This window comes from Copadichromis virginalis, linkage group LG17, assembly GCF_057382275.1.
Source record: "Copadichromis virginalis isolate Kocher_CV1m ecotype Utaka linkage group LG17, C_Virginalis_male_GT1.1, whole genome shotgun sequence".
In the NCBI taxonomy this organism is placed as follows: Eukaryota; Metazoa; Chordata; class Actinopteri; order Cichliformes; family Cichlidae; genus Copadichromis; species Copadichromis virginalis.
Window position 1 is genome coordinate 12,640,501 of NC_140634.1, and position 25,092 is coordinate 12,665,592.

General features: G+C 39.5%; 1 protein-coding gene across 2 annotated transcripts; it reads right to left on the reverse strand.

The window, feature by feature from the left end:
• Nucleotides 1–13,514: 13,514 nt before the first annotated feature.
• On the reverse strand, nt 13,515–19,708 carry LOC146689058 (uncharacterized). Of its 2 annotated transcripts, XM_085436385.1 has the most exons (9): nt 18,441–19,708; nt 17,859–17,976; nt 16,670–16,741; nt 15,856–15,918; nt 15,418–15,514; nt 14,855–14,967; nt 14,579–14,779; nt 14,296–14,490; nt 13,515–13,649 (listed from the first exon to the last, which is right to left on the reverse strand). In XM_085436385.1, the coding sequence occupies exons 1-9, from the start codon at nt 19,706–19,708 to the stop codon at nt 13,611–13,613; spliced, it is 2,166 nt and encodes a 721-aa protein (XP_085292511.1). In that variant the 3' UTR covers nt 13,515–13,610. The 2 variants fall into 2 exon arrangements, with proteins under 2 accessions (XP_085292511.1, XP_085292512.1); XM_085436386.1 differs by lacking the exon at nt 15,856–15,918.
• Between the last annotated feature and the right edge of the window lie 5,384 nt (nt 19,709–25,092).

Here is a 25,092-nt window from a genome sequence, read left to right on the forward strand (position 1 = left end):
ATATTGCAACTTGGTAGCAGTGTTGGGGAGTAACGGAATACATGTACCGCCGTTATGTATTTAAAATACAAAATATGACAGGCATCTTAACACAGGCAGCTGTAGCTAATTTGGTTTTTTTTTTTTGGTGCAGCATGCTAAACAACCTTGCTAGCATTAATTAATAACTGTGTTGTCCAGTTATGATCACTTCTGGCTCTAGTATCAGCATAGCTGCATCCAAAAAGATAATGTTATGCCTCCAAAACAACACAAAGTCTGAAACCAGTCTGTGATATCCCAGTGGCTATGGCAATCTTTTATATACTGTCTATAGTGCAGTCCACCTCATAGACACCTATGTTGTGAGTTTGCCGCATTGTGCTCCAAAGCACAGGCTGGGTCTGACTGAGCCTTCATGAGTACATCCACAGTATGTTCTTTCCATCACAGCCTTATTTGTATGAGCCGGTCTACAAGGCACGGAGAGATTTGAAAAGAAAATTAGGACAGACAGAACAAAGCTGCTGCTTCTACAAATGAGCTCTTCCATGAATGCCTTTCAGAGCGTTGTGAAAGTGAATAGATGTTCACATTGATTATCAAAAATAAATCCCATAGTGAGCGTGAAGCCATAATATGATATGTAATACAGGCTGTTCTATTATCTGATGAAACGAGCAGTGTCTTCGCAGATGCTTCTTGCTGCTAGGACATCAGAAAAGTTTGCTCACTGACTCCAGCCCTGTGATGAAGAGGTATGTGTCAAACTGATGAAAGGGTGCACAGCTGTGCCACAATAACAGCCAAATTCTTTCTAAAAGTAGGCTAAGAGACATTTTTGTAAGGAGGAGTAGTCGGTGTAAATCGTCCTGCCTTCTGACTATGAAGATGACCTTTTCCAGGATAGCTTTACTTTGTAGCCTGGGGGATTCCAGCTTCTTGAACAGAGGGTAGATATTAGTAAACTCATTATTAACAGTGCATTAAATGTCTATTGTATATTCTTAGCAACTATTAACTGTAGTTTTAAACAGGAGCTTTTCTAGGATTTTTCAAATAAGGTGGCACATGGGGGTCCAGAGCCAGTGATGGGGTGGCAGGGTGTCTTTGTATTGAGTTAACCTGCGCATGTCACGGTCCTGGGTCGGTGACCCAGTGTTTTGAGTTTTGTATCATTATTGAATTTTGATTTTGTCATAGTTTATCTTTTCTAGTCTTTTGGTTTCTGTTTCTGTGTTCTATGGTCTGCTGTATTCCCTAGTCAAGTCTGCGTCTGTTATGTTTCCTGTTTTACTTTGAAAGTCTGTGTCCCATGTCAATGTATTGAGTCTCGCTTCCCCTTGGTCTTGTCATGTCAGATTACTCCCAGCCGTGCTCTCCTTGTGTGTCTCATTTCCCTCGTTATCCCTCAGTGTATTTAAGTCCCGTGTTTCTTTTTGTCAGCGTCACGTCGTCTGTGTTACATCCCTCATGTCATGTCAGGTTAATGGGTTTCAGGATTGTTGTGCAGTTCATGTTCCTGTAAGTGATTCATGTGTTTCATCATGCACTCTGCACAAGGTCCTGCTCATAGTCATTGCCAGTCTTCCTACTTTGTCATAGTTAAGTCACAGTTTTCTTAGTTTAGTTTTCCCAGTGTAGGTTCTACTTTAGTTTCGCCACTGCCCGTGCTGCTTTATGTTGCCCCCTGTATCAGCCATAATAAAGGCTCGCCTTTTGTTAAAGTTAGTTCTGTCTCCTCGCCTGTGTCCACACCTGGATCCAACACACACACCTCCGCACGGCCTGCCTCCACCAATCATGGCAGCGCAAAGGAAAGTAGTTAGGAAATGATAAGCACTGAACCTGTGAGGCCACAGCAGGAGTTCATTCTTTTTGTTTTACAGTGGAAAAAAAGGATGTAGCAAGCATTATGTCACCCGCTGATTTGTAAAGTCCTTTCACAAAGCCTGGATTTGAATATTTTTATGCCATCACAGTCTTGGTGTTTTGAAATCAGCTGTGAGCAGGTGCTCAGAGTAAACAATCACTTCTGTAACTACCGGTCCATTTAGCCCATTCCCTGGTTTTCCATTATATCGACACTCAGACTGTATGATCTAAAAAAGTAAAGTACCCTTGCCCCTCTCTAAGTCAGGTAGCAGTAACTGAGTCAGTTAATTATGTAATAGTATATGATGTGACCGGTGTTTTAGTGCTACTTGGCTTTAAAGGCACAGTCAGTAATTTTTTAAAGATGACTTAATAGAAAACCAGAATGTTTTACTCGTAAATATACAGTGATTAATGCATAACAAATTGATGTTTTCTCATAAACTTAGAATTAATCCATTAAAAGTAAATGGGAGCAGGTATCAGTTTGTGGAAGCCGCCACATTGCCCCAGCATTTTAAATACAGTAACTAAGATGGACTGAGATGGATATTCTGCCTAAATGTGGATATGTGTGTGGTTAGAGAATGGCCACACACGTAGTATGACTTATATGTTACTTTTAATTTAAAGTTCACAAACTCTTTCAAACAATTTTTGATCATTTAACATTTGTAGCTGTATGACGCGTCTTTCTCATTCTGTCTTTATCCCCCATCACCACTCCTCTCATTCCACCCTCATGTTCACCTCCTCACCTAAAGGCTTATCTCTTGAACTGAAGTCACGGTTCTAAAACATTTATCTATTTTCACAATTGCTAACATAATGTCAGCTTATGTTAGACTTAAAAAACAGACAGTTTCAGTAACGCTGGCTAACAGTTTGTGTATTTGTCCTTTAGGAGCCACCATAGTTAGAGTCATGGACTTGAATTGGTTGACTGCAATTTGCAATCTCCTGACATCTAGTGGTGAGATTTTGCACACTGTACCTTTAAAAACATTGTACCAGTTTAGCATTTCAACCAAAGCTTGGCCCCTGAGAACACCCTGATGAATATTAACTCTGGTGTTGTTATTAAGCCATTGATCTCTGACTTTCTTTATGCCTACAAACACACCAGGTCCTCACAGTGTGGCTTGGATCGTTTGTGGTTAGTGAACAAACTTGTCTGGGATCTCATCACGCTGAACACGTACAAAAGTTTTCTCATCCTCTGTGTGTTTCTCATATGTGGGCAGCACTCTCGACCCTCAAGAGAAAACATGTTTTCCAACCCATTAGTCACTGCCAACTGGCAGGATAGAGTTCTTATCACGTTTATTGATCAGCATGGGAAAAGATTGAAGTTTTTTATTTGTGTGTGTGTGTGTGTGTGTGTGTGTGTGTGTGTGTGTGTGTGTGTGTGTGTGTGTGTGTGTGTGTGTGTGAGAGAGAGAGAGGGAGAGAGAGAGAGAGAGAGGTAAGAAAAGGACTCTGTTGCCCCTGTCAGGCAAACAAAGCCTCAAACCAGCTTTAGCCACACTGTAAAACCAAAACTGTCCCCATTAAAGCTGCTTGTTGCTCTTAACAAAAGCAACTGCAACACAACAGCGCACCAGAAGTGTTCTTCCAAAGTTCTCAAGTGTCCCTGGTGTTCGCAGATTATTGCTTATTGAAATGTTTTGTTATTCAGTGTAAGTGAACAAACAGTTCCTAAACTGCCTTTTAGTGAGATGTTTGCTGAATGAACATCACACTGATGAAACAGCATTAGATTCAAGTGTTTTCTTTTTTACGATGTTACGCTTATGTGCACTCATAATAAAAATCATGGCAGTCCCTGATAGTACAGCTTATTACTTATGTTTTTTGGTGTTTTGGGGGGTTCCAGTCAGTTAATCACCAGGTTTTTAAAAGAAAAAGACACAAGAAAATATAACGTTGGTATTTTGAAAGGTAGTGCTTACCTTTCAAGAAGATGCTTCTTATATTGCAGTTACACATTACCTATAAGGGTGCAGACTATATTAAGTGCTTTGGGGTGACTGCTGTTGTGATTTGGTACTATATAAATAAAACTGAATTGAATTATATCATATTATTTTTGGATACTTAGATAATATTTATGAGCCATATCATGAGATCATTTATAGCGTCTGTCTTTTTAAAATACCTTGCAAGTAACTAACATATAAATTAGTATGATTTGTTTCTCCTTTGCTTTAAAGCTGACAGTCATCATTATCTACATTTTAACTGTCACGAGGAACAGGTAAACAATACTATCAGTGTTACACCAGTTCTGAATAATTACAGGGTAATGTTGGTAATTTAGAGTCATGGGGTTTGTTATGAATTATAATTATAGTTTTTAGAGGAATGTTTATTTTACTTTCTGGTTGTTTGTGAAGCCCCTTACCACTGACATATAAATCATTCACGCATAAAAAAGCATCAAACTCAAGAGATGAACCAGTGCTGTGTCCACACATAACAGACAACTTACCGAAGAAACAAGTTTAAATTGTATTGTAATTGCAGCCTGTCACAAAAAAAAAAAACATGATTTGTTTCATTTCTTTAGTACATCTATGAAAAATGATAAAGATAACATGGTTTGACAAGCATGAAATAGTATCTTTGCAACAACAAGGTGATTCAAAAAGAGCTACTAGCCAAAAACCTACATATTTCAGCATGGGCTGTAGCGCGTCCTGAAAATGTGAAGAAACTGGAAGAGTGAAGGACAAAAGAAGTTGCCGGTGTAAAAACTATCCACAGCAGATGAACTGTATCTGAAAGTCTTTTTTTTTTTTTTTTTTTCAGAAATAGGGGGTAAAAATCCAGCAAGGACCTGATACACGAGCTGAGAGAATCATCTACTGTTCACTGAAGCTTCATCAGAAACAGTCTCAGTCTTGATGGCTGTCAAGAAACCATTCTCAGGAAATGGGGGGGAGGCTTAGGTATGTCAAATTACAGGCAACAGATATGGAGTAGTGAATCTAAACTGGAAATTGCTGGTTCAAGTATGTACAGAGGAGATCAGGAGAGAGGTGAGTGTCTAAATCTGTAAAACATGCTGGGGGCTCTGTCATGGTTTGGGATGAATTTCACTTACTGGTGTTGTGGATCTTATAAAAACTTGTGGACTTTTGACTGTAGAAAAGCACTGATTGCCATGAATGGCTGTGTGGCAGGCAGGATTTGGAGACGAGAGACGGGAGATAAGCTAAAAAAAAAATCAGCTTTGATGCTGCACTCAAACAAAATACACAACAAGTATATATATATATATATATATATATATATATATATATATATATATATATATATATATATATATATATATGTGTGTGTGTATATATATATATATATATATATATACACATATATATATATGTGTATATATATATGTGTATATATATATACACATATATATATATACACATATATATATATACACATATATATATATGTGTATATATATATATACACATATATATGTATATGTATATATATATATATATGTATATTAGGGGTGCAACGATACACAAAATTCACGGTTCGGTTCGGTTCGATACTTTGGTGTCACGGTTCGCTATTTTTTTGATACAAAAAAAATGTTCATGCATTTTTAATTTGTCATTTATTAAAATTATAAATATATATTTTAACTCAAAAGTACAGTTTTTAAATTTAACCCTAACCCTAACCCTTGTGCGCGTTTTTTATTTTGACAGCGAATGCGCACCTGCGGACCACTTATGTGCAGCCCTGGTTATATAGCTCGTCATATTGCAGCCACAGAAATTATTTTGTCCATGAAACCATAAAGCTGCACTTTCTTTTTGCCTTATAGTCTGATTTGTCATAACTTCTCCGTTTTGTGGTAAGCTTTTATTTGGCTGTCACTTCTTCACCCTGACCTGTCTTATTTGGCTCAGCAGAACTGAAATGCTTTTACACACGCACTCACATAAGCTCAGCGATTCTCTGCGCGATCAACCTCTCACATGTTTAAGCTTGCTGCGGGAGATTTCACTTGTCATGTTTGCATAGTAAGCTAACGATTAATAAGACGATGTCAGAGGAATTGGTGCACAAATTATCATCACTCACAGATCAGTGCTGTCGCTCTCTATACACAGTTCGCACGATTGCAAAGTGAAAGCAAAAAAACAAGCGCAAATTCAAACGCGACTTCAATATGTCACATATTGACAGTGGCTCACCGATGCCAATGACATAATTACCCAGCTACATTTCTGAAAGAATGCAAAAGCATTGACATATATTTTTCCTACAATAGCCCGACGGGCAGGGAAGAGATAGATTTTGGTAGCCCGACTGAAAAAATCGCTAGCTCCGGGACGTCGGGCTAGCGATATTGCAAGCCCTGTATCTGATTGAGGAATCACTCATCTTTGGAAAAGAGAGTTTATTACAGAGAAATGGCTCTTTCCAAAATAAAAGCTATACTATCCGCTTCTTCTGGGCTATATTCTCAGCAGCATAAGGAGAATCATGTGCTAACAGCTGTCTAAATGACTCGGCTAAAGTTAGTAGCATGCTTGTTGTTTTTGTCTTTGCACTAGGATGATGTCGGCGTAAATGTGCAGTCATATTCGTTGTGTTCCCACTAGTGCTTTCAGGTTAATCTCGTCGAAATGACCTTAACACCACAACACGGCAAATCTCCGTTAACGAGCTACCGCCGATCGCTCCGTGCATGGGGCTAGATGGCCAACACGTTAACGAGCTAACTGCGCTAACACACTAGTTCACACCAATGTAATTGAGCATTGCATGGCACATCCAACATACTGTTTTACTTTAGTCCATGACTCGCTTACCTTCAGGGTCATACGTCACATGAAAACCAAAATAATTCCAAACGCCAGATCTGAATGAGGGTCAATTTGCCTGTTGCAAGTAGAGCTTAACTTCTGTCTCGCTAGCTTGCCCTGTGCTCTTCCTTCTGACTATGCTGTCTGTGTGGAGCGCTCAGTGGATCTGCGCTCGACAGTGCAGCCTAGGCGGAGTAGTCGAACACAGATTCACTGAGCGCTCCACACAGACAGCATCGTCAGAAGGAAAATTGATAAAATAAATTACAAATGTTGTATTGTTCGATACATATGCGTACCGAACCGAAAGCACTGTATCGAACAGTTCAATATCGCACCCCTAATGTATATGTATATGTATATATATATATATATATATATATATATATATATATATATATATATATATATGTAGGTATATGTATATATATATATATATATATGTATATATATATATGTATATATATATATATATATATATATATATATATATATATGTGTATATACACCCTGGACAGGTCGCCAGTCTGTCGCAGGGCTAACACATAGGGACAGACAACCATTCACACTCGCATTCACTCGCACATTCACACCTAGTGACAATTTGGATTAATAAATTAACCTATCCCCACAAGCTGCATGTCTTTGGACGGTGGGAGGAAGCCGGAGTACCCGGAGAGAACCCACGCAAACACGGGGAGAACATGCAAACTCCACACAGAAAGACCCCGGCCTGATGGTGGAATTGAACTCAGGACCTTCTGAAGGTAAGCGAGTCATGGACTAAAGTAAAACAGTATGTTGGATGTGCCACGCAATGCTCAATTACATGGGTGGGAACTAGTGTGTTAGCGCAGTTAGCTCGTTAACGTGTTGGCCGTCTAGCCCCACACACGGAAGATCAGGGGTAGCTCGTTAACGGAGATTTGCCGTGTTGTGGCGTTAACGTCATTTCAACGAGATTAACGCTGACAGCACTAGTGGGAACACAACGAATATGACTGCGCGTTTACGCCAACATCATCCTAGTACAAAGACAAGTGGAAGCAGACAAAAACAACAAGCATGCATGCTACAAACTTTACTCGAGTCATTTAGACAGCCGTTAGCACATGATTCTCCTTATGAGAACCTGATATGTTTAATATTGTGGCGAGCTCAGACAAGGTGGAGACGGAGGTGTCGTTTGGTCTTGCTTCCCGTGAACTAGCCAGGGAGCACAGCCGTTTATTGACATCTGCAGAAGAACACTGCCGCTAGCTAACTGCTCAGCGCGGCAACAGCACAGCAACAACAACAACAACACACAGGGCGCCCTCTGACCCCGGAAGGACACACCGTCGCAGCGAGACGGCGTCACCCGTCACTATGGCAACATAAACAAAACATAACTGTACAAACAGAACCCCGAACAGCCCTGACCCGCTACATAGCCCCCACCTAAAGGGTCAGTCGTCCCCGACGACCCCATTACCCCACACAAAGTCCTGCAAATGTCCAGGTGCCTTCTTTTGGCGCACCGGCCGGTCACGACCCGCGGGGGGAAAGTCACTCGGGTCAGAACATGGGGTGCCACCATCATCCCACTTCTGACACCAATGTGGCGAGCTTAGACAAGGAGGAGACGGAGGTGTCCTTTGGTCTTGCGTCCCGTGAGCTAGCCAGGGAGCACAGCCGTTTATTGACATCTGCAGAAGAACACTGCCGCTAGCTAACTGCTCAGCGCGGCAACAGCACAGCAACAACAACAACAACACACAGGGCGCCCTCTGACCCCGGAAGGACACACATAAACAAAACATAACTGTACAAACAGAACCCCGAACAGCCCTGACCCGCTACAATATGCTGCTGAGAATATAGCCCAGAAGAAGCGTATAGTATAGCTTTTATTTTGGAAAGAGCCATTTCTCTGTAATAAACTCTCTTTTCCAAAGATGAGTGATTCCTCAATCAGATATTTATTTTTTTAATTACGTTTGTTTCAGCAACATTCAATTTAAAAACTGTACTTTTGAGTTAAAATATATATTTATAATTTTAATAAATGACAAATTAAAAAGGCATGAACATTTTTTTGTATCGAAAAAATATCGAACCGTGACACCAAAGTATCGAACCGAACCGTGAATTTTGTGTATCGTTGCACCCCTAATAAATAAATATATATATATATATATATATATATATATATATATATATATATATATATATTTGTTGTGTATTTTGTTTGAGTGCAGCATCAAAGCTGATTTTATTTTAGCTTATCTCCCGTCTCTCATCTCCAAATCCTGCCTGCCACACACACATATATATATATGTATATATATATATATATATATATATATATATATATATATATGCGTGTGTGTGTGTATATATATATGTGTGTGTGTGTGTGTGTGTGTGTGAGTGTGTATATATACAAATAAAGGATATATTAGGAAAAATGTTTGAATTAGAACTACTCCTGGTACTCCAGCAAACTAGGCCAACAATTTCATTTTCACATTCATTCCACAGCATGACGTGCTTTGTATGCGTTTCTTAAAGATAGTAATTAAGAGAAAAAAAAACATGCATTTTATGTTATTTATACTAATACTCTTTTCTTCTCACTTTGCTCAAATCTGCCAGTGGAGTGGTAGTCTCTGGGGGTTTTCTTTCCTTCCTTCTTCACCCTCCACCCTCTCCTTTGCCTTTCTTTCTCCTGGGGCTGATGATGCCTCAGACAGTAAATGCTCTCGTGTGTGTTTGGTGTTTGGTCTTGTTTGACTTTGACTTTTGTTTGGGTCACTCATGACTGACCGAAAGACAGATGTTGTGAAGCTATTCTGAGTACATCTGCTTCACAACCTCCCAGTCTTTACTGCATCGATCCATTCATCCATCTGCCATCATGGGCCCATTGCAACCTTTCAAAGCCCAGACGGGGCCTCCTTTATAGGGAGCAGGTTGTCAAAGGATGCACAGACAGATAATCAGACAGACAGGCTGTTAGCTGAGGCAACATTAGTCTGTCTGCAAAGTGAAACAGGCCGCAGGGGCTCTGCTGCTACAAAAACCCTGTATTTTAACAAGCCATTAAATTCACTGTTGGCTCTTTAAAGCTTATTTTTCTTCAGGGAAGAGAGGCAGAAACCTGTCAGTGAGGTATAATTGTTTCATTTGTTTCTAGCGCAAATCAACATCTCATTTAAAGTCAAGCTCCCAGTGGAGGGAAAAGTGAAAGCTTTTGTTACTTTTTTTGTTTTGCTTTGTTTTTTCCAGTGGTAGATATAAATCCCTAAACTAGTTTAGATACATTTATTAACTGCCATTAAATGGGGTTCCCTCAGGATTCAAGTAAAAATAATCACATACCTCACAAAAATACTGGGAAAAAAAGAATGAAAGCACCAGATTGGAGCAGTTTACAGGAAGCAGAGAGACTCTTTTTTTTTTTTAACCCATTATGGAGCTAAGATGGTAAATACTGAAGAACGCTACAGACATGTATGCATGTGGCTCATAACACACTAATCTTGTTCAGACTGTTTAGTGCAATTAGTCACCCTTCTTACAAAATGATAACACAATGCTTGGTGAAGTCTAGCCCCAACACTCTAAATATATTGCTCCATAACATGCACATATTCCTACAAACTTAAATTGTTCCTGACTAGCTTATGTGTTTATATCAGTTACTTTGGATTTAGAGATAGCAAGTGATTAGCCTATATGCCAAAAAATGCATTAGCATACGTTTGCTTTAAGTGATAGCTTGCTGAGCCAGTAAACCAGAAGAGAGAACATGTCAGATCAATAGTTTAGCTTTTAAATTTTTAGCATGTTAGCATTGTCTTTTATAGGCTAATTATCTTGCTACTGTTAGCATACATCTCAAAATTTGTTAAGACCAAAAACAATCTTTCAAAAATAGATAAAAGCATCAAAATTTAAAAACATGTCTCCCTGGCACCATTAATTTATTGGCAACTTGAATTTAAAAAATTTCAAAGTTTTCTAGTTTGACAATCATTCCCATTTGGATAACAATTATTTTATGAAAGAATTTCAACCACTGGATCAATTTAGAAGTTTTTTTTCTTGATTTATATACGTCTAGCTTGTTTGTTTCAAACAAGAAGTTTTATGTTTCAAAAACTAATTAATTTCAGTTATAGATGTGTTACATTTTGCACCAATGATCCAATGACAAATGTTGCTGCACAGGTCAAGGGATCACATTTTACCTCTAAGTTAACGCTATGAAGTTGGTTTCAGAGATTCATTGGTGCATGAAGACTTCTTTGCCCTTGGTTTGCTCTGCTGGCACACCCTGTCATCGGCTGTTATTGTTTTTCTTACAGGCTAACACAGAGAGACAGATAACTGTCTGTCAGGCTGCGCTGCCCAGCTATCAAGTTCCAACTAGGAACTCAAGGGTAATGTTCTCTGCATTTTAACTGTCCTAGTTTAAGCCATTATAATTAGATTGTAATTATATTTAATGTTGGTTTTATTTATTGTATTTTTAGTTTATTTCAGGTTAATTATTACCTCGTTTTAAAAAATGCTTTATTGGATTTTATTGTTATTGAGGTACATATGTTAAAATATTTGTTTTTATATTTGATGTTTTTAACCCACCTTGTAAGAAAGGAATTTCCCAACTTTGGGATGAATAAAATGTATCTGTTTTACATGTTATCTTACCTGGCAAGTTCACCTTAGTCTGTGTCTCTGGGTGACCTTCCTACCCAGCCAATATAATACAAGGCTAAATAGTTCTATCTAGTGGACAAGTGAAAGCATTGCATCCTCAAAAGGTTACTAAGTGGCCCAGAATCACTTTCATTAAATAAATAATGAATAATAAAATTGTATTAAACCAGTAATAAGCATATTTCACTAGTAAGTCAAATAAATGTTACTATGAACTGAACAGAACATCAAGCCTCTGAAAACTTCCACAACTTTATCTAAAATATGAGCACACGTGGAATTTCAAACTTTGAAACTCTTGTGTGTTTGACTCCTTGAAATTCAGAAATCCATCACAGTGATGATAATGCTTCATTATTATTTATCATTTCTCTACCGTTTCTCTAATAAGCTCTGGGAGTCACATCACTCAGGGGGACAAGCTGACTTCACCCTAACTTTCCTCTCTGGGTTTTAAAAGGTTTGAAATCTGAAAAATATATAAAAAGATCTAACTTAGCGAAAGTGAATCATCATAAGAGGTACCTTTGGTTAAAGCAAGACACGGGGGTGAAAATCCTGCGATTAAATGAAAACGTCGCTGTAAACATCACCAAATAAGAGCTGCTCTTACAGTTTACATTACTGTGTGTACATACATTTGAATCCTTCATATGTATGTGATCAGAAGTGGAAGAGAGAGACAGATCTTCTATTTGAGTGAACAAAAAATTTAATATAAAATAAACTATCCCAGCTTTCTTGTTAATCTGACGTTGGATGAGAAGTCCTGGCTCAGTGTCCGCGCTAATCCATCCCAAAGGTGTTCTATCAGGGTCAGGACTCTGTGCAGGCCAGTCAAGTTCTTCTACACCAAACACACTCGTCCATGTCTTTATGGACCTGCTTTGTGCACTGGTGTGCAGTCATGTTGAAACAGGAAGGGACCATCCCTAAACATTGTCCAGAATGTCTTGGTGTGCTGAAAAATAAGAGTTCCTTTCACTGGAACTAAGGGGCCAAGCCCGAACTCCTGAACAACAATCCCACGCCACCTTTGAAACTTTACACTTTGCGCAATGCAGTCAGACAACTACCATTGGTTTTGGTGGTTGCCAGGACAAACTCGCCCATTGGTTTGCCAGACAGAAGCCTGATTCCTCACCCCAGAGAACACATCTTCACTGCTCCAGAGACCAGTGGCAGCGTACTTTACACCACTACATCTGACACTTGTGCTTGGTGGCGGCTTGGGAGTAGCAGTTTAGCCATGGAAACACATTTCTGTCAAAAGTGGGAAACATGGCAGAATTAGATGCTTTTTTTTTGCTGTGTGAGTAAACTGGTTAAACAGGAGGAATGATCTCCTGGAGTGTGACTTGCACCTGTCTGACACTGAATGAGCACTACTACACCTCCAGCTTCTCTTACTCACACTGCTTGTAGTTTGTAACACAGAGGTCCATGTCCTGCACAGGGTGGAGGAAAACTTCAACAAGCCTCTCTATCCTGCTGTGTAGCTCTACTATCACCTTTTGTATTGTAACACAGCCAGTCTTCTTTATATTAGCTGTTTGATGAAACCAGGCTTTCTGCTTTAGTGTCTGTGTGGCTTTTAATGCATGATTTGATTCTCTTGTGCACAAAATGAAGACAAATGGCGATAGACTGTGGGAGTGGTCCTACAATCCTCCAATCAAATTGTTTTTTTGTTTGTTGTTTAAGTGAAATTGCAAGTGAATATTAATCAACAGCCCACAGAGAGGTAACAGTTTCTAATTTTTCATTTTTTATCTGTAATTGTGTATCTGCAGCTGCAACTTGAAACCAATAAAACATGCATTTTTTGTGAAGAGTCTGTGGAAATGTGGAACTTGAAGCCTCAACATAACCTGCTTTATTATTTTACTATGCATCACTAGGATCTTCCAGCCAGGTTAAAAAACACAGACACCTACCTAAAAAGATAAAAAAGAAAAGTGCTGTCCAATAAGCTTGCTTTGTGGTACACCCCTCACCTCAGACATCTTTTTTCACATTCCTCTTGGAATGGCTGAATACCACATTCAGCCATGCAGCAAGTTTTAAATCCATCTGCTCTGAGACCTCCATCAAAATACGAGAAACAGAGAAATTAGGTTCAGTGCAAGAGGTTATTTTATTATTATTATTTTTAACCGTTGACACAATCAGCAGAGAATCAAGGCATGACATGAAGACATGAAGAGGACGGGGTCAGATCTTGTTGAATGCTGCTACGTCGACACTCTGGACCTAAAATAAAGCAAAAAAATGCAAGTGTACCAGGATTATTCACGACAGCGAGTAACTGCATGAGATACTGTTCCTGATGTCACCCTGAAGAAAAAAAATGACTCAAACTGTTCTTGTACAACTGCTCGTGTTATGGAGTCTTTCAGCTTCACTTTGTCCCTTTCTGCCTCAAGGTGGCAGCAGTGTGCTGACTGTGGCAGATAATGTGATGATTCTGACACACTGCTCTTATTTTCCTAGGTGAGCCATCCTCACTGAACCTAATCTGTTCACTCCAGCTTCTCTGATACTTTTAATCTATTTTAATTTCTATGTTTGAGTATGTTTACCTACATTTTAATGATAAAAAAATGCATATATGTAATTAAAATTAGCATTAAAAGAGTAAGGAGGAGTAGAGGGGAAACGGTGGCTTTGTCTATTAGCCGTTTTACTATTGCAAGTTAATGCGATTTGGATTTCAGCAGCAGATGGCTGTCCCTCCATGAGCCTGGTTCTTTAGGTCTTTCCAGCAGTTTGAGTGTTCTCCCTTCCTACTGTCACTAGAGCATCATTTGATTTTGGGGGTTTTAGTGGGGTGATTGCTATTGTGATTATTAAATTCTGGATGCCCAGTTAGTCTGTTATTGTATTGAACAAGACTTACATAATCCTCAAACTTGGTGATTTCCTCCTCTAACATGTCTGTTCCCACTTTGTCGTCCTCCACCACACACGCAATCTGGAGCTTTTTGATGCCGTATCCAACAGGAACCAGTTTGGACGTCCCCCATAACAGACCGTCGGCCTGTACTGAGCGCACACACTCCTCAAGCTTCGCCATGTCTGTTTCATCATCCCACTAAAAGAAGCAGAAAAAACAGACAGTGAGCTTTTTTTTCTTTTTTAAATAATTGACCTATGACCGGGCTCAGACAGAGCAGACTTACAGGTTTGACATCCAATAAGATGGAGGACTTGGCGATGATGGCAGGCTTCTTGGCCTTTTTCTCTGCATACTCTTTCAATCTCTGTTCTTTGAGTTTGTCTGCCTCTTCATCTTCATCACTACCAAACAGATCAATATCATCGTCGTCATCCTCCTCCTCCTCTTTAGCTGGGGTGCTGGTCTTCTGCTGGACAGCGGTGCCCTGAAGAAAATTAAAAGAGTAGAAACATCTCTGGATTCTAAAAGGTGAAAGCTGGTTGAATGTTTAAAAACTCACGTTTGTATAAGGGACTGGAGGAGCAGAAGCTGGGCTGACGGCTGCAGGAGACTTCTCCAAAACTGCAACCCGACATTCCAGTTTGGAAAGTGCTGCCCTCAAGTTCTCCACCACTAAAGAGACATGAGATACAAGAGTGCGTTTAGCATGAATGAGGAACATGTGAATATGAATAAAGAAGTGATGCATATTCTAGCAGATCAAACACTGTGAGAGTTAAGACAACAGCACTGAATAATCCTTTAACTTTACAACCAATCAAATGTAAATCAGTAGTTAATCCTGTTCATTCACTTGTCTCTGTTTTACAAAAGGTCTCCAGCTCTGTAGGTCTGCTAGACTGGTGCCTGCATTTGCAGTTAGAGAGCTTGTTGATTAGGGAAAAAAAGTGTGATGACACCATTTTCATGTATTTTTAAAAAAAAATCCTGTCAAAGTCATTTGATCATTATTAGCTGCAGTTCTAATAATACTTAACTTCAGCTGAGGGCACCAAAATAGCTCTGCTGTAAGTAAAGAAGGAAAATGCATTAACACCTGATCAAAGCTGAAAACAAACCCACCTTTGTGTAAGCTCTGGTTCTCCAGCTCCAGGCTCTTGATGCGGGAAACGAGTTCTCCGTGATCAGCCGAGCTGCTGCTGATGCTGCTGCCTGTGCTCTGAACCGCAAAGACAGAAACGGAGAGGGATCAATACAGTTTAATGAGAACATCTGATGGAGGATGTGGAATATTAGTCGTTTCATCAAACAGAACACCCATGTGTGAGAAAACAGCAGGTTGCAGTCTCAACAGCCAGGCTCTAGAGCCAGAAAGTGACAGCACAAGTATGCAGCAGTTTACAGACCCCAGTAGAAATATGCAGGTGACTGTGTCTGAATTGGAAACTGCACAGAAAAGGCATCTGTAAGCTGAGGTATTCAGATCAGTAAAGTGTGGTTTTCAACAAAGTCCACTGACAGAGGTGCTTCCAGTGACACACAAGCTTTGGTGGCACTTACAAGCTGAGAATGTTGGCTTATGGGAGGCTGAGCAGACCCTCTGTTACACAGTGTAGTCTTCAGCTTGGGGCCAGATTTCAGGGAAGAAAGGAAATGAGGAGAAGGGAAGGAGCAGGATTTATTGAAGTTCATGCCAAAAGGAGAGCAATGAGGAGCACAGAACAGAAAGCAACTGGAGCAACCACAGGAAATAAACAGAGCTCGGAGGTCACAGAAGAGATAAAAGACTACAACCACATTTTTACACTAAACCACATTTACACTTTAGAGCCTTCAGATCAACAGAGAGCTTCAACTCAAACAAAATCTCCCTTATCAGTTAGTTTAATCCATCTCCGTCAAGGAAATGAAAGCTAGGAAAAGTCAGAGAAAAGGAGGGCAACTGGTCCTATGTGTATTAGACTGTCACCATAAAATGATAGCACTATAGCTATGTTATTTCTAAATTAAAACTAGTTTTTGAGCTATGCCGATGTCAGACTGCACTATTATTTCTTTTTAAAAAGATGATGATCACAGTGCCTGATAGTAGTCTGAACTGGGCATTATGTGAATATGTAAGCTAAGATTAGACAGCTTACATTTTGGAATAACTTGAAATTATTTCCAAGACAATTTCAATTTGTCATCTCCATTTACTTAAAAGAGAAAGACACTACCCCCAAAACTAAAAGGCTGGATGCTCTGATCTAAATGGTCGGGATTGGTGAAATTATATTAGTATGCATACATGTACTTGGATAATTTAAGCACTTTTAATACCACATCAATGTTATCCATCAAATGGAAATACAGCGTGTTCGATGATACTTACCCCTGCTAGAGACTTTTGGATGTTCTCCCGGGCCCGGGCAATGTCCTGAAGAATGGTGTTGGCGCCAGCATCCTTCAAGAAAACGAACAGCTGTCAGTGTCAATTCATCTCTGACTTTATGACGCAAGGACAGACTCCACAATTAGAACATTTCATTCCAAAATATTAGATTGATTTACACCCCCCAAAAACAAACAAACAAAAAGGAAAAAAAACAAAAACAAAAAACTGCATCTATACAGCTCTGGTCAAACCAGACCTCTAGCAGATTTGTGCTGCAGGTGCCTTTTGTATCATTTTAATTAGTCAACTAATTATTCTGGCTCAAAACACATGGTTGTGTCCAAAATCCCAAAATTAAGGCTTCAGAATCCAAAACCAGCAGAAGATGTTACAGTGGCGATCTACTTAGATGTTTACATTTTAATGTGGCCTGCGACCAAGGCCGTAATTTATTTAAATTACAATGTAATTATATTTACATACAAATATTTAAGGTTGGTACACTAGAATAAGGAGCTAACAAGTCAGGTTTTTACAGGAAACAAAGATAATTATACTAAATAATTTTAAGTACAGCGCAAGTAAAAAATAAATAAATAAATAAAATAATTCAATAATAAATAAATAATCAACATAATGAATATTCAATAATGATGTACAAAAATAATAATGTAAAAAGGCAAGATTAATCCACTTCATAATACCAAAATGCCCTGAAAAGTACAAAATACTAATGATATAAGATGGCGAAAAATTGTTTGTTTTCCCCCTAAACTACCAGGAAATTGTGTAGTACTTAAAGTTACTTAGAGTACAATTATTTTCTGTTTCCAGTAAAAATGTCCTGTATCTACCTTTAAGTATTTGTATGTAAATATACTTACATTACAATCTCAAATAAGATACGCTGAAATTCGTCCTTAGACAGAAGGTATATTCTAACGTATTACTTTATTTATTTTTAATTACAATAAAATATAACTTCAAATTCAGCCTGTGGAATAATACAGTTTTGATCAAATACAGAACAGAACAAACAAAATCTATGCACTGTTAGAATCTAATCTCTACGCAAAGACACTTAAGATGTAAATAATCCACATTAATATGGTACAATGGTTTCAGATTAGATGTGATGATTAAAAGCTTAAAGCACAAGATTTAACTTGTAAGGCAGCGTGGTTACCTTTGTAGGTTGTGGTGAGCCATTCATGTGCTCGTAGAAGCGCCTCTCTGCTTCGTCATAGCGTGGTTTGTCAAACCAGATCTTTTCCTTGGCCAAAAAATCCACTGCACTCATTTTTCTACAAAGTAGAAAGCAGGGAAGGAAAAGACAGGGATGTATGAACAGGACACAGAAGGTCAGGGAAAAAGGAAATGAAGCCTAAATTATTACTAATTCTTATACTAAAAATCACTCAGCATACAGAGATTTCACCAATACAAAATCTGACTTTTTATTCTGTAAGAGACTAATTTTAATTTAATTTTAAACAGCTATTCTCCACCAACAGCCACCCCAATCCAACTATACAAATGCATAACAAAAAAAAGAGGATGGTAAAACACAACAATGGGTCAGATAGTCAAAACACAAAAGCATAAGGAAAAGATTGAACACAGATGAATGACAAAGAATGGCTTAAAGGAAAGAAAAATCAAATTCATGTGGGAAAAGAATGGAGGTGATATGATGGTCAAAAAACCCAAAAAACAAAAGATGAACTGAAACATCTGGAGCAGTTCCCTTCTCCCGGTTTGATCATACTTGTCCCTCAGTGGGGCGGCCGAGGCAACTGATGAGGCTTCTGCTTCTGGCCTGCGCTCCTTCTTCACAGCTTTATTCCCACTGCAACCATGGAAATGGCTCTCAGCAGCATCATACCGCCACTTGTCCAGCCACACCCGCTCACTGTTCGGATGGAGGAAATAGCGAACTCCTGCAGCTGCTACTTCTTCCTTCTCCGGGAGCTCAGCCGGCTCCTCTTCCTCTTGTATCGGGTGCAGAGCATGGAAGACCTCAGCTTTTCCCTGTGGGACCACACGTGTTTCCTCTGCTACAGTTTCTTCGTTTTCCTCCTCCTCTTCCTCTTCTACAAGGCTTTGAGGGTGGTCACTACATCTGGAAGTAGCAGTGCAGCTGGACCGTTTGGTGGAATTGTTACCATACAGGTTTTGGTAAAAGGCTGCCTCAGCACGGTCATAAAGTGGTTTGTCCAGCCACACGTCTCTGAGCAGCTCCACTGGGATGCGGGGCAGTCCGTTAACTGATTGCCGTACGGTTGGTGTGATGGCTGCTTGGATGACAGGGGTTGCAGGACTTGGGGCTAGAGACTGATATCCTTCATCAGGTGTTCTGGATGCAGTGGAGCGACTGGATGGAGCTTGAAGGTCCAGAGAGTTTGGAACTGATGGCTGCATCGACCCCTCAACAAAGCGGCGTTCTGCTTGGTCAAATGTCGTCTTGTTTACCCACACTGTTTGTACAACATGGTGGCAGGCCACTTGGTCACCATGGTTGCATGATGGGTCAGCAGAAGGTGGAGCTGCAGTGGATGAAGAGTTCAATTGTTTCCCGGAGGATGGAGGTGATCGGTTCGACTGGGTGGTCCCATTAGAAGAGCTTGCCAGCCAGCACTGGTAGAGGCTCTCTGCTCTCTCGTAGACGCTCCGTTCAAACCACACATTCGCGCACTCAGACTGCAGACCAATCAACCCAGAGAGGTGATCAGACGGCTGACTGCTTTGTTTGTTTTTCTCCTCGCTCTTGTGCTTGTCGACTTTTTCTTCTGGGCGGCTCTCAGGATTAGACAAACGTTTTCTGCGGCGACGGCTTTTGCCACTACGCTTTCCTTCTCCGTTTATGCTGCCGCTCTCCGGAGACGACGACGCGGTCTCTCCATTTCTCTGGCCTGGCTCGGCCTTCTTTCTACAACCCAGCATGGTCTTTGTGGACTGATCCACCTGATAGTGGCTGGGAGGCTGACCATGCTCTGACTGATCATCTACAGAGCTCTGGGTGTTCTTCTTAGACATCTTTGCGCCGTTGCGGAGACAAAGGAAAGAGAATAACAGGCACAGGCTTTTGGGTTAGTGAGAGAGAGGCACGGAGGTTTAAAGACACAAAGGGGTCGATCTATTTTACACAGTGCTGCTGATGAATTATTGAACTTTTGCTTTGTTACAGAGATGCACATTTATGGCAATACACTACAAAACAAATTCTACAAATCGGTAGCAGAGAAAAACATGCAGCATGCAAGCAGATGGTGTAGACTGAAGTTAGGTGACTGGACAAAGTCTGTCACCTTGAGAATTCAGCACTGCACTTTTCACACTTTCGCCACAGCAGAGAAAGGAGCAGGACAGTATTTGGAGACAAGTCCATCATTTCAAAATGCTAATGATCAAAGCAATTACGAGACGGTTTTAGCCAACTGGCTATGGAATACACATTTTTCCTTAGCATCTGGCGGTTGCCAGGACTGACTGGTCTGTAGGTTTGTGTGACTCAGACGTTAGTGCTCATAGTGGCCAAACCTCAATAAATGATGCTCTTGGTTGCTATGTCATCACCTGTTGGTTTAGTGAAGTCCTGTTATGGAGTCTCGAGCTAAGTTTTTCACCATATTTTCAGACTGTGAAACAGAATGCTTACTGGCTTGTCAATCACAATGGATAAGCTTCACTTCTGACAAGATACATCGTAGCCTCTACATATGCTCAATCCAGAAGTCTAAATTAAGCTTTGCCCCAATAAAGCAAGTTAATCCACAAAGACTTTAAATAATTGTGAGAATTTCTATGTAAAAAAAAAAACCCAATCCTTTCCATGTGGTTATGATTATAAACTATTAATTCATAGAATTAGTAGATATGAGATACTGTTCATACAGAGGTGCCTTACCCCATTAATACACAGGCAATGCATGCCTGTCTGACTGATGTTGAGAAACAATAATTTTAACATATCGCCCAGTTCTAACTAGAGATGGCACGATACCACTTTTTTATGTCCGATACGATATCATAAATTTGGATATCTGCCGATACCGATATGATTCCGATATAGTGTGTTTTTTAATAGATAAAACTGTTTTTTTAATATCTTGCTGCACTTTGCATAAATTCATACTGAAGTTTAAATAAACAACAACACTAAAGCTATTCTGTTATACCTGTATGTAAAAAATACACTGCACCCAAAAGATTTCATAGTTCAGCAACACTGATCAATCTAATAAACTTAAACCTACTCCATCCTCCCTATTCTAGTATTTTAAAGAGTACTTAGCAGAAATATTAAGCAACCTAACTAATAGGGTTCCAAACTCCCAGCAAAAAAAAAAAAAAATAGGGAACCACCCTCCACCTCATGATGCTTAATCGACGTAATCAACTTTAATTTCATGCAGTGTGAAAAAAAATGCACAGAAATAAATTATTTTTCAAGAACAATTACATAGATTCAACATCTTTCTTCAACAGAATTGCAGACTGCACAGCCTTCCCAAAGGAAAAAGTACTATAGCTTACTAGGGCATATTAGACTTAATAGTTACTATATACAGTAATGGACTTCTATATATTTTATATAAGATTAAAACTTTGGGTGTAAGATTCAGATAATTATTTATTAAAAGCTAGACATTTTAAATGAGAATAAGAAAGAAAAGTGTCTTTGTGCCCCCTTTTCCCTTTTCATGCCCTATCCGCCCCCCTGGCTAAACTTTGCTAGATCCGCCCCTGCACAGTTACCAGCACTCAGCTACTTAGAAAAAGATCCTGGTGTAGAAAGTAATATTAAATAAATTCTAACAACAGTTTATCAAGCTTAAACGTGCTGCTGTTATTCAGCCGCTGGTTTCCTCTTTCTGGTGTGAAGTGGGCCAAAAACAAACAAGAGAGATGGACTCGCGACAGAAAAGCTGATCAGCTGATCATTAAGCAGTTTCATGATTGAAGTAGCAGCAGGAGAGGGAGGGAGAGAGAAGAGGCAGTCGCTCCATATATCGGTTGTTAAGCTTAACGTGGGAATGCTTTACAAACATTCAGAGATGAACTTACACACTTGTTTTACTTCTCTCTGGGATCACTTCCTCGGAGATGAAATGCTGGTTTGGTAGCGAGGCTCCAAATACACACAGCCGCTCTATCACGTGCTCCGACGTGCTACGGTTATGAGCCGAGTTAGTGTCGCAAATTTTGTGAGGTGCTTTTTTGATATTTAATGGATCGGATTACATTTTTTTATTTCTCTCCAATATCCGATCCAGTAATTTACGTCAGTATCGGACCGATACGTAATATCGGATCGATTCATCTCTAGTCCTAACCCAGATCAATCGAATCTAATTTTTTATGAGTTTTCTAGAATCTGATTTATCAATCATGTCTTTCACGGAGGACACTGTATTATCAGAGCTAGTAAGATATCCAGCATATGCCATAGCTTTTATATTATTAGCACCATTTATGACTAAATATTTATGCAAAGGATACACATTAAACTGACCTTATAATGCACTCCTTTGTTTACAGCTTCCATTATGTACTTTACAAACCTTAAACAGCTTTGCAACACTGAACATACACAATGACATGATAGCAATCACAGGAAGAAAAGGGGTCATTGAGTAAAAGAAAAACATTAGTGGACCAATGCAACGCATGCGCATGCAAAATAAATAAATAAAATTAAAATAATAATACAGTAGGTATTACAATTCAGACATGCACTAAATCATGCATCTTTAAGTTTTAGTAATATACTACAATACAGCAAATGCATTCCCTATTGTTCATACAGAGCTTAGTTAAAATGATCCAAACTAATACAAAGCTATAACAACTTTGGGTACTGGTTTGGGAAGTCATTTCCTGCTTGATGTTTATGAGGAGATCTTAGTCAATCTGTTAACTCACCTTCTTCAGTAAAGGTGTTGAGCTCAACCTAGTATCAAAGTCAAATGCTCAACACGTTCTTTTCATCCAGTTAACCGCAAGCCATTGAAAAGAAATTTATCAATCACCACCTTGCAAAATGAATCAGACAATACAAGGGATACAACATTTAAGGAGGGTGGAAACAGTACAAAAGACGGACATAACTACCATGATGTGACCCATTGTTTTCTGCACTCCTGTTTTGAAGCCAAACGTTTCTACCATTTCCATTTTGGTTGCAAGAAACTGGATGTGACTTGAAAGGGTATGTCTGAATGTGAAACTGCTTGGTCATTGGCTCCCGACTTGTGATTGACAAGCCGTTAGCCAATGAACAAGCAGAAAATACCACTGATAAGCCTCCTATTTGACATGTGGTAGGTTTAAGATTTTATTGAGTATGATCTTAAAGGAGTAACTAAGACAAAGAACTAGCAAAGTGTTTACAGAGGTCAAAACAGAAAGGCTTTTTTCCTCATAGACTAAAGGACAGGAACACTCATTGAAGGCATAGTTTTAGCCATCTTTAGGCTTTCAGACTAAAAACCGGTTTAAGGCACTTCCACATCGGCTTAACTTTTTCAAACCAGGAAGCTACATCCATCTTTTGTACTGTCTGTGCTCAATGCAAGGTATGTGACAGCGTTACAAGGAATACTCACATGTGAAATTCTGAAGGCAAGATGGGAGAAGACAAGCTATACATTAAAAAATTTATCTAGATCAGATATTCAACATGAAAGTCAACCTTTCCGCAGTCTTTAAATGGCTCCACTTTTAGCCTTGGATGATGCTGAATGGGAAAAATGCTTTCACTGAAATCCAATTTAATCCTAGAACATGAAGCAAAACTTGGACCCAACCCCCCTTCAGTTGGGAGCAGTTTATTTTCCTCTACATCATCAAAAGTAGACATTTGCTGTTAAAGCACATCACACCTTTCAATACTCAATCTAATTAACAGATCAAACAAATTAGATACGATGTGGAAAACAGATTTTATCCATCTTCTTAAAGAACTGCTGCCTAGGCTCAGCTGCGGTAGGAGGGGAGGTTCATTTATCCGTTTCAATTTCTGTGCATTTTCAGGGAGAGTGTATCCTGTATTGAGGAGCTCCACTAGCAGCCAGTATGGTTGCCTGTCACTGAAGTTAAGAGGATAGCACTGTTGGTGTGTGTGTGTGTGTGTGTGTGTGTGTGTGTGTGTATGTATGTATGTATGTATGTATATATGTATATATATATATATATATATATATACATATACACACACAAAACTAAACATACTCTTCTGAAGGCACCCCAAAAATATTTCATACAGTAGGAAACTGCCGTTTTTAATTTAGCTTAGTTTTATTAACAAAAGTTAATACTTAATTTCTTGGGAGCTATTTCGAGCTGCAGCTCTGGTGAGTATTTCTGGCAGCAGGGTGGTGCACTGGGTGCTGGATCAGCTCAAAATAAACTACATGGCAATTTTGGAACATGTCATGGCTTCAAGCAGTTTTTGGAAAAGAAAAAAGAAGAATTCTATGCAATGGTTGATTTAGATATAGATATATTTAGATATAGGCTGACGTATACTTAAGACAGTTTGATTGTCGGTTTTGGCTGGCTCACAACATTCAGTTGATATCCCTGTGACTTTAGAATTTGGAGAAAAATGAAATCACCCCAGACACCCTGTGGCATTATATAGAATATGCTTTGTTCTCCTTTGATGTAGAGTATCCTTGCATGTATATAGTTGGTGCAATTTCATTCACAAATAATTTAATTCATCAGTCCCTCCTTGATAACATTTAAAGAGGGTGGCTGACAAAGAATATATACGTGATTTAGAACAACAAGAATTCACCTCTCCTGCCCTGATCTGTATAGAAGCTCATCAGTGACCATGTTCCAGGATTCAAGGCAGCACTTCCACTTAAAGATACTTGTGTAACGTCATGTAGAAAACCCTGTCATGCCAAATGCTAAACAACAAAAGACAGAGCATCAGGAGCGCTGTCAACTTCCAAAGGTGCGCGCCCTGCTAACCTTTCATCTTCTTTAATTCGGTCCTAGCTAGAATTCTGCAGTAGCCATTTCATTTGCACCGGAATAAGTCTACTTGTTTTAAAACGTGGCCCTAAAGAGCTTCTTTTTAATACTGACAATGCCGTAAAAACCTAACCAGCACAAGCAGCCACTGAAGCCGGTATCCGGCAAGAGTGACTGCCGCTCCGACAGTGTTAGCACTAGCACGCTGCTCATTCAGCTAGCAGCTTGCTAGCCACGGCTAATCCCAGCCAAGCGCCTGCTCTGTTAACCACTGAATATCCATCAGTTTACCCAAAATGTATTTTAAAGATTCCCACCACTAACAACCACACTGAAACCTGGCTGTCGGTCGGCGTTGAGCTTACTTACTATTGTGGGGTTTTTTGTCTTGTCGGTGTGAGGCCGGGCCAGCGGATAAAACGTGTTTCTCC